The following is a 9,680-nucleotide window of genomic DNA, read 5'->3' on the forward strand; positions in this document are numbered from 1 at the left end:
GGCGGCAGCCAGCGTTTGTTGCTGATGAGCATTTGGACGGCATTTGCAAGAATTTGTCGGCAATAATAGGTGAAAGAGAGTAGAGAAACATTAAGACTTTGGTAGTAAATAGATTTCGTATTTATTTAGCATTATATTTTATTGAAACGTTCCAAGTGCCTGTGTGATATACTGCAGTTAAAGGCAAAATAGGCCCATCGACCATTATGCAATTTTAACGAAATGCAGAGTAACTGGGCACTTGTGTAGTTAATAAGTACAGTTACTCTTAAGGGCGACACACAGGCGGATGCCATCGCCGATGGCATCGGCGTGAAAATCGCATGGTGTGTCCACTCAATCGCCTGCCGCCGATGATCGGCCATGCTCGCACAGATCAAAACGTTTGATATTATCGCCGATGCATCGCGATGATCGTGCCTGGCTTGTGTCCGCGACGGCGTAACAATCGCCCGGATTTTTACAATTCATCAGCCAATCAGAGTTGTTCAATGAATACCAGCGAGTAGATAAAGGGATCAGTTGACGTGACTTGTTTACAGTTTCGAACCGCCATACTTCGAAAACGGGTGTGATACAGATTTTAGTCCACCGGACATTTTCGCACGCCATGCCACAAAACGCACGCACGCCCACGCATGCATTTTCGCGTCGGCCGTACGCAGATGCTAGCGCATAGCTACAGCTACCAGCTATCTGTATACGCTAACAGTAGCTCTGATGTTGTTAATGAACGTGGAATCCACGTACGAATTCACGCGACGATCGTAATCAATGAAATATAGGCTGGTGTTGGGGCGCCAACGCTATGGGAGCGATTGCGGACTAACCACGCACAGACTAAACATGGAAAGCAGACGGCACTACGCGTATTTTACGTATATTGGTCAACGATACACATCTGGTGCCTTGAAATGAGAGACATGTGGGTACCTGTTCATTAGCACCACGGTATTTACTTGTGCCTCAATTACGAGAATACACAGAGCATACATTACTAGCTCATTAGTCGTGTTATAAGCACCAGGACAACATTATTGCCCTAAACACCCGTAGCAAATGTTGACGTTGCTAACCGAATTCGAGGCTATTTTGCTTGGAACCATTATAGCGTTGGCGCCAGATTACCAGATTTTACGGATTTCAATTAGACATTTCTCAGATCATGCAACTTCAATGAAGCCAAAGAGTAATGATTCTAAATTCCTGGTTTGACAAACGGCCGCAGGTGTGCCCCCTCCATTGAGGGGGTTTAGGCCGCTCCCAAGAAATTTTTGAAACTTAGATTCTCTGTGTGTGCATTCTGGAGCCATTCTGTGGATTTCAGCATGATTCTAAATTAGCGCAAAATTGATGGTTTTTTCTGCCCTGAAATTAGGTGGGGAAAATCAGAATATTTCAGAGATTTATCAAACGGCAGAACTAAGATTTTATTACAGGTAAACTTTGCTGCATTAACACCGCACAATCATAGGCAACATTAATGCGATCAGGATAGCCCTGATTATGTTTATCTTTCTATTGCACTCAAGAGTGATTTACATAGTGACACAAAATATCTCAGATCTTGCCTAAACAAAAAAATGACTATACATGTACTTACAAAACACTTTCACAAAAATGTGTCAGTTCTCTAGATCTGCTGACGAAATAATTGACAAAGTCCTGCTGGAGAATAATGACATACAATGTACAGTGTAATCGTTACTACAAAACTCTTCACAAGTATTCACAGTTCTCTGCCTGATCCAATTTAAGTGACACTGACTAGAATAACTGTTCACAAAAACATTCAAACAGATCTCGTTCTCTGTTAACACAAACACACACAGAAACCTCTGTCAGTGTCTACATCACTGAGAAATTTATTTAAGAAATTAAAAAAAGTTTTATTATTTTTTTTTTACTTAAAATTTAAAATTTATTGAAATTTACTAAAAGTCGTAATAAGGATGACTATAGGCCGTAATGGCGTAAATTTAAACACAAAATTCGTAATAATTACGCCCAAATCGTAATGGGTTGGCATGTCTGCCATTTCTTAGTAATTTAGCAGGTGATATTGCAAACTAATACGCGTTTGACTATAAGCGTAATGTAGCCTTAATTAATACAGAAGTGACCAGTTACTGTAGCATTTCGGTCAATTGTATTAATCAATGTCGTATGTATGCCTTTAATGCCTTCATAGCCCGGGGCGGGGGCGGCGGGAGGGGGGCGGGGGGCGGCCGCCGGCCGCGGGGGGCGGCGGGGGCGGGCGGCGGCGGCCGGCGGGGCAGGCGGGCGCGCGGGGGCGGCGCCCGCGCGCCCCGCGCCGTCTGCTGGGTTTCCCAGCCAATAATATTGATCAGCTCCCTCTATGCAAATAAGCACAATGCTCTCGCTAACAGCGGTTCAATACATGTTGTACTCGATTCTAAACTTCTAGTGCAGCAGATAACCACAACAATTGTGCATTTTTATGAGAAAAGCATGGAAAGTTCTAGCATAGTTAGTATATAACCATTGATGTTTATGATTAAAGATGTGGAGCGGAAGTCAGATTTGACCTTGCTGAGGACGTGAGAGGTCAAATCCAATGATGGCCGGCAAAGTCCACCGGGTCAGCTACAGTGCAGCCATGCTTACAGCGCGGCAGCAGCAGCTACACTGTGGCCATGGTTACACTACAACCACAGCTACAGTGCAGCCATGCTTACAGCGCGGCAGCAGCAGCTACACTGTGGCCATGGTTACACTACAACCACAGCTACAGTGCAGCCATGCTTACAGCGCGGCAGCAGCAGCTACACTGTGGCCATGGTTACACTACAACCACAGCTACAGTGCAGCCATGCTTACAGCGCGGCAGCAGCAGCTACGCTGCAGCTAGATCGAACCCGGGGTTCACTGAACCGCTGCTCTCTTACGCAGCCGAATCTGCGTAACAGATTCCCTTGCCCTTCAGCGATTAACCCACATGGCTAACGAGAGAGAAATTGCTGTAAAACAAGGTCGCAACCGTGATCTGCAGCTGGGTCGAGACAGGGGCCGTATGCTGCTTAAGGCTGGGTGAACTGGTGCCATGCTAGTCAACGCGCTAACAACTTGTGAACACAAACACACGGACAGACACACGCACCCACACACACAAAGCGTTTGTAAATATAGGGCCGTTCCCTGCGCGCCGCGTAGTGCAAAATCATTAAAGAGTGCCAAGCGACGTTCTGGCGACGCTCCAGCGAGCTAGCCCGCAACTCCCTCACACTCACAGACACTCTCGTGAGGGAAGCTGGGGAGGAAGATCTTACCTGTTAGCTTTATTGAGCTTTGTAAGAAGCTGCTCGGCTTCCGGGCTGATAGGATCGACGACGACGGCGCAGTCTCCTGCGGCCTGTGCGCCAGCCAACGCCGGAATCTCCTCCTGAAAGACGACCCACCGATGAGCGGACACTGCGCGTGTATGACATAACACCGAGCGGCCACACATGTACGCGTGCAGTCTACGCTGACCAGACCCATAGCCTTCCCCATCGATAATTTTTTTTACCTTATACCCCTCACACATCATATCATGGACAATTGTGCAACACTTGTACTTTGATATAAAGAGGCGAGTATGTATAACGATCGGCCAAAAACGTCTTTAGACCTGTCTGTACGATATACACAATATGAATACGGTACACTCAATAAAATCAAAATCAAAATCAATCAAGATATCCCAGTAATGCGACATGCGGGAGGTGTGTTGCGGACGTATATACGTGCAGCAATATATATATATATATATTATTATATATATATTCATTGTATATGTAATATCAAGAGCTAATAATACCTCTATATTATTAGCTCTTAGTAATATATATATATATATATATATATATATATATATATATATATATATATGAAAAAAGAAGAATCCGACATTCCGTTATACATGTACACTAGCGCTTTCATTTTTATAGAATCTATAAAGATGAACGCACTAGTGTATATTATTCTTTTTTCAAATATTAACAACTGAATATCGTGAAACCTAACATCTTTTCTACTATTGTGTGCAGCGCAAGAGCGTATGGTGTATTGATCATTTTGATTTTTTGATGGACAACATCAGTGGTACCCGCACGCTCGCACTTCCGCAACACACTTGTCGTATTCCGCGTGACATTTCGAGTCATCCTTAAGCCGGTGGCTGGGAGATGTAATCAGAAGTAGATAATAGGGAATTAGTAATCCCTATTATCTACTTCTGATGTAATCAATGTTTGAATTGTGTTATTCTGTGTTAATCTGGCAAAGTAGATCCAAATATACCAAGAGCACACCACAGAAATATAGAATATACCACAGTACCAATATACAAAGAGTAGACCAAAAACTGACTACGTAGATAAAAGTAGACGAAACGGCACTATTAACCAGTCTGAGATCTAGACGAAATGGGAGTAGACGAAATGAGAAGTAGCCGAAATGCCGTTATTAACCAGTCTGAGATTAGACGAAATGGGAGTAGACGAAATGAGACACACTCGGGACACGGAGACACACGGGCGCAGCGCGCGTGCGTGTGAGCCCCATACCTTATTGTTGTTGGTGCAGCTATCAGCGAGGGACGTTGGCTTCTCGCTCGTCTCTCCTTCTCCGCCTTGCGTCTGCAGCAGAAAATAGGACATGACCGAGGCCCTGTCTGGATCCTGTCGCGTAATGTTCATCCAGATATCCCTGAGGGAGGGCCTCCTCCAGCCTCCTCGGGCCTCCGGGAGGGGCTCCTCGGATAGAGACGCCATCCTGCCACGGCCGGTGCCGTGGGAGGCTGCTCTCTTATGCTAAATATTCTCTCGGTTTGAAGGCTACTCTCTCGGCGCGTGGGCGAGGACTGCTAGCGCACGCGAACCGGCGATGCATATGTCAGTAAATCTTCGCTAACGACTGAGCACTGACTGTGCTCCAAACTGAATGCGCAATAGCGTGCGTTCTGTTCCATAGTCCATACGTGTAAGGTGTATGTGCGCAACTAGCCGAGAGCAGAGAACGACGCAAGGGCTTGGCAGAGCATACACGCGAGACAGGTAAGGCGATACGCCACGACGCGATGCCAACTTCCAAAGGTTCGATGTTGACAGGGTAAACATCAGAGATCGCAGGAGAAGCCGAGGCTAACATGACTGAATTACAATAGCCTAATAAGTTTGGTAAAAAAATCGTGTCGCGTATTCTATTACTGTCTCCACTTGATCCTATACGGGGCTCCGTTAAAAATATAATCGACGGTCTAGTTTGAACACGGTCGTACACACGTAATTGTACTTTTCGGTGCAAGCAAATAACGCTCACGCAATTTTTAGATATAATATCTCCCTTGCATATTTAACTTCGGTTGATAAACCGACAATAATATTTGACCAGGACACCACCAGCTAGTCATTTTTCAACGGATGAGCAATGACTAGACGTAACATTATTTGAACGGGCAAAAACTAGATATCTCCGAACGAAGTCGAGTCTTTGCCGCATAACACAAAGAGCTAATAATAAATACCTCACGTAGGCATGCCTATCACATAACAGTTCAGTGATCGTTTTTCACAATAAGGGAGCTTAAAGGCCCCCGCACACGGTGAGATTCGTGCTGAGCACGGATCGTGAGTTTCGTGCTCAGCAGAAATCTCACATCCCCACACATGCTGAGTTTTCAGCCTCGCTAGACCAAAATTATCAAACACAACAGATATTTTCCTCGTCGCTTCGCGAGACCGAAAACTCACATAAATCGACCCCGCACACAGTGAGATTCGTGCTGAGCACGAAACTTGCGTTCCGTGCTCAGCACGAATCTCACCGTGTGCGGGGGCCTTTACGAGAAACTAGCGGAGCAAAAACTAACTTACCATTGCAAACATCCCGAGACCAGGTAGTACTTTTCAGGTGACGCCAGAGTCAGGTTGCTTCTGTAGCCTGTGACAGCTGCATCTACACACTCACTCACGAACCAATTCCCAGCAGAGGTGCGCGATCAACTTCGTCTCCTGTTGCTCGCACTTTAACCTCTACTTTGAGACGGTGACAGAAGGAGTTACGTCTGTATACTAGGCGTCAGTACATGCGATGTCCACCGCCTTATTGGCAATTAGACCACACGAGACGCAATCAATTGAAGATGAGATTCGCGAATCGTGTTTTATCTTCGGTTTCTCATCCCAGGCGAGCAGGAGTCCAGTCAGTGTGTCAGTTTACCGACCACCTTATTAATGCGCGCTCCAAGCATCTTCGGAGACGTCAGTGGAATTCTGCATCTGGATCTTCTTACAGCCAGACAGGGCGTGCAGTCTAGGTGGCAAGTACCGGCAGATGCAACTCCTGAGGGGGTTTGCGCTGAGGAATATCACAGTCTGGTCTCACTAGTGCAGATGGCTTTTCTAACTCATGCAGCTACAGCCTGCAAAAACAAACCATGGCGCTTCATTAAATCACCATTAATTCCTTCTTAGGTTACTCCATGCACTGTAAAAGCTACTAAACCACGAGCTTTAGCGAAGTAAACTAGAATCGTTCAGGAACGATATTAAGTACATCTATTTGAATTGGTGCAAATTGTTGCATCTTCTTGAATTGGTGCGGACCCAGATGTATCCACATTTATAGAATCACTTAAGAGATTCCTGGATGTCATTCGCTGCATGCAGGGCGTGATGTAGAAATAGTGCATTTACGTTTGCACTCTTCGCCTCTAGACAAGCATACATGCAATCCTTCCCTCTGTTCGGGAACACCTCACGATGTTAGCTTGTTAACCGGGCAGCAGCACATCAGAAAGTGATGCTGAGGAGTTTGCATACAAACATCAACACACACGCGATGATCTCGTATAGACCACCACCACACGTAGCACGAGCTACCTGAGCGCCGCATAGCGAACACTGCGAGCGTCAGTCTCGGAAAGCATTGTCCTGCACTCACAACTGAGGCTATGTTTGCTATGTTTGACGCACCCGTTGTTCGACTAATTGAGATAAAAACACACTTCTTATGTCAGTCTTCTTTGTTTCCGTGCCAAACAATGATTCCATTTATCGCACCGGTGCGAACTGGACCGCGCCAACAACCGCATGTCTGTTCACGCAAGGTAAACCACAGCAGCGTGGCAGCCGTCTAGCTGTCGGTGTGACTGTCACAAAGATGTGCCTGCCACGAGCTTCTTAAGACTGCAAATGTCTCTCTATCTAGGCCATAAGGTTATTGGGTAACTGCCGAAAGTTGAGTTGAAATTAAATTGTTCGACAGCAAACCCGAACGAGTTTAATTTGCGAGACAGACAATGCGGTCGTAACGTCCATCAGCAGCTCAGTTATTCATTGATCGAAATGCGAGTGCGCCGCGCTGTCAGAGCGTGCGTGGTTTTATTGCCACGAGCAGCGGCTCGTAGAAATCTATCACCGTGTTCCTTACTAGCATTAGACCTAATATAATGGGCTGAGCTCTGGCCACTAAACAGAGCTATTAGCGAACGGCATGGGAACCAGAGTGACACAGAGAGATATGGTGAGAAAGATAGAAGTCGCACGCGCACGTGTGTCTGCGTGCGAGCAAGAGGGCGCAGATGATATATTATATCGCCACGATATTATCAGGAGTGTACAATATAGATTATACACATATATCTAAACACATAGATCTATATTATAGATTCATTATATTACCTAATCAACTGGTTTCAAAATTGCTATATATTTATTGCGTGATATTTGACTTTAATGCAGCATGCCCAGAATTACAGTTATATAGTCAATCAATCAACGGAAAACAAATCTCCAAGCTAGCCCGAGTCAGGTAAATGTCAGAAACCGAAACAAACACAGCACACAATCTGAACTTCTACAGCACGCGATTTCGAAAGCTATTTCATCATGATCTCTTCTTACAGTCACACCACCCGCTAGGTTCCACGACAATCCGCCTGGCGAGGTCGCGCCATCGCGCGACGCTTTTACGGAATCATCTTGAAAAAATTCAATAATAAATAAAAGACGCTGTTTCAGTCAACATTCGTTGACAGCAGCAGTGAATGTTTAGTACGCCTTGCATTGCGCATTTTTCTAACATTTTGCTGTTAGGTGGAAGCAACTACAACAATGAAGACAAATATAACAACGGCACATACAACAACATTACCAGTAACGCCCTGAAGGTTTAGTTTTAGGCAGCTCATAAATAATTAATGGCATGCAACAGATCCAATGGTGTCAACGCCTCCGAGGAATAATATACGGAAGTAGATAGCGATGTCAGTTCAAGGTGGTGTAGCAGTAACGCCATTGTCTGTGAAATCTCTACCATCATTAGCAGAGTTAATATAAAAGTACCTATACGTGGTTGTCAAACAGGAAACTGGCAATTATTTTCTTAGTGATTTATTGTTTTAATAATTCAGCTACCAATGATGTCTCGGTACGTAAGCCGCATGAATACTAGTATATATGAACAAGACAAGAAGACAGAGCATTTAATGAAACAAGCACACCGATATCCAGTTTACCTACGGGAATTTCATTGTATTAGAAAAGTACACACTGAACTCTCCTATCATTAGAACAAAACTTATTGCTCTATAACGGATAACGTACGTACGCACCAGAAATTTTAATTACAAACGTGGCAAATTATTACACTAAGCTAGACTTGCATTAACTGTAACACGAGTGCAAATGCTGCTGCCTGGCATGCGCTATCCCGTACCAAATAAATATATTAACATTGACTAACATCGAGGAGTTTCCATTGTCTACAACTTGCTGCCTTCATCGGCTATGCCACGCTTATTCTATAGTGTCGCTTCACTATGGCTCTAGAACTATAGCCCTTCGTTCCGCCACAGGCGGATTACAGGTCAATGTAGATAAATAAGCCCGATCATTTTGCGTTCTGTGGGCCGTTTCTCGTGGGAGCAGTTTCGTTGCCAATTTTCAACATAGTTGAATAGCCCTGCGGCGGAGCGAAGGGCTATAGTTCTAGAGCTTCACTACAGCTACCATTAACTCCGCAGGTACGTACGCGAGTGCACAAAATTAAATTGCTCATTACCACCTTTTTAGAATCGTGTTAAATATCAGTAATGATTCAAAGTAGAGGTTTTGCGTACGTCATCGTCGCCATAGCTACCGGACTATCGAGTACAGTATCCTTCGCATAACAACGACCGACGTCTTAGATTATTACGCTCAACAGCATTTTGTTGTGAGAAATGGACCATTCAACGAACTTGGAAAAGAGGGAGTGGGTGTTCGCTACAGTATATAACAATAAACCTATAAACTCAGGAATTTGAGGTGTATAGGCCACAAAAAAATACGCGTATGAAACCACGCGTACAACCAAATGTCTGCTAATGCCACGGATTAGCGGAACGGTGGATGTTTTAGAGACTGCGTGTACTACATGCATGGTTGTTATGCTTTCCCCTCGGGCAGCTAGTGTCACACCCGCGAACGCGTGGGTGCTGCCACGAACATGCCTATGTAAAATTGTATAGTCTGTCTAGATATGTTCATGGTGCTATCGAACACTCCCTCAGCAAATACAGGAACGGCTTACGAAAACGGGAACAACGTGGTGCACCTGACCACACCTGGAACCAGTTCTATTCGGACACGCGTCATAATGATACATGAATGGTCGCACGTGCGGTCTTCCTCCTC

General features: G+C 45.0%; 1 protein-coding gene and 1 long non-coding RNA gene across 6 annotated transcripts in view; one reads left to right on the forward strand and one right to left on the reverse strand.

Moving 5' to 3' along the window:
• The window catches only part of LOC106821439, a 14,674-nt gene extending 8,240 nt beyond the window's left edge, over positions 1 to 6,434 (forward strand). The window contains exon 3 of the long non-coding RNA XR_001395733.1: positions 6,424 to 6,434. This is a non-coding gene — a long non-coding RNA (uncharacterized LOC106821439). The remainder of the gene's footprint in view (positions 1 to 6,423) is intronic.
• LOC106821438 (ecotropic viral integration site 5 ortholog-like) overlaps positions 1 to 9,680 on the reverse strand; it is a 74,125-nt gene that overhangs the window by 62,924 nt on the left and 1,521 nt on the right. Inside the window, exons 1-4 of one of the 5 annotated variants that reach the window (XM_014826240.1) lie at positions 7,655 to 7,665; positions 5,877 to 6,377; positions 4,569 to 4,640; positions 3,291 to 3,403 (exon numbers count right to left, since the gene is read on the reverse strand). In XM_014826240.1, coding sequence (XP_014681726.1) covers positions 3,291 to 3,403; positions 4,569 to 4,640; positions 5,877 to 5,888 — 197 coding nt within the window. In that variant the 5' untranslated portion in view covers positions 5,889 to 6,377; positions 7,655 to 7,665. Of the gene's footprint in view, positions 1 to 3,290; positions 3,404 to 4,568; positions 4,641 to 5,876; positions 6,425 to 6,558; positions 6,658 to 6,698; positions 6,791 to 7,654; positions 7,666 to 9,680 lie in introns of those variants that run through there. The other 4 variants (XM_014826236.1, XM_014826237.1, XM_014826238.1 and 1 more) reach the window with 4 other exon arrangements.

The sequence above is a fragment of the Priapulus caudatus genome, unplaced genomic scaffold (genome assembly GCF_000485595.1).
Source record: "Priapulus caudatus unplaced genomic scaffold, Priapulus_caudatus-5.0.1 Scaffold73, whole genome shotgun sequence".
Classification (NCBI taxonomy): domain Eukaryota; kingdom Metazoa; phylum Priapulida; class Priapulimorpha; order Priapulimorphida; family Priapulidae; genus Priapulus; species Priapulus caudatus.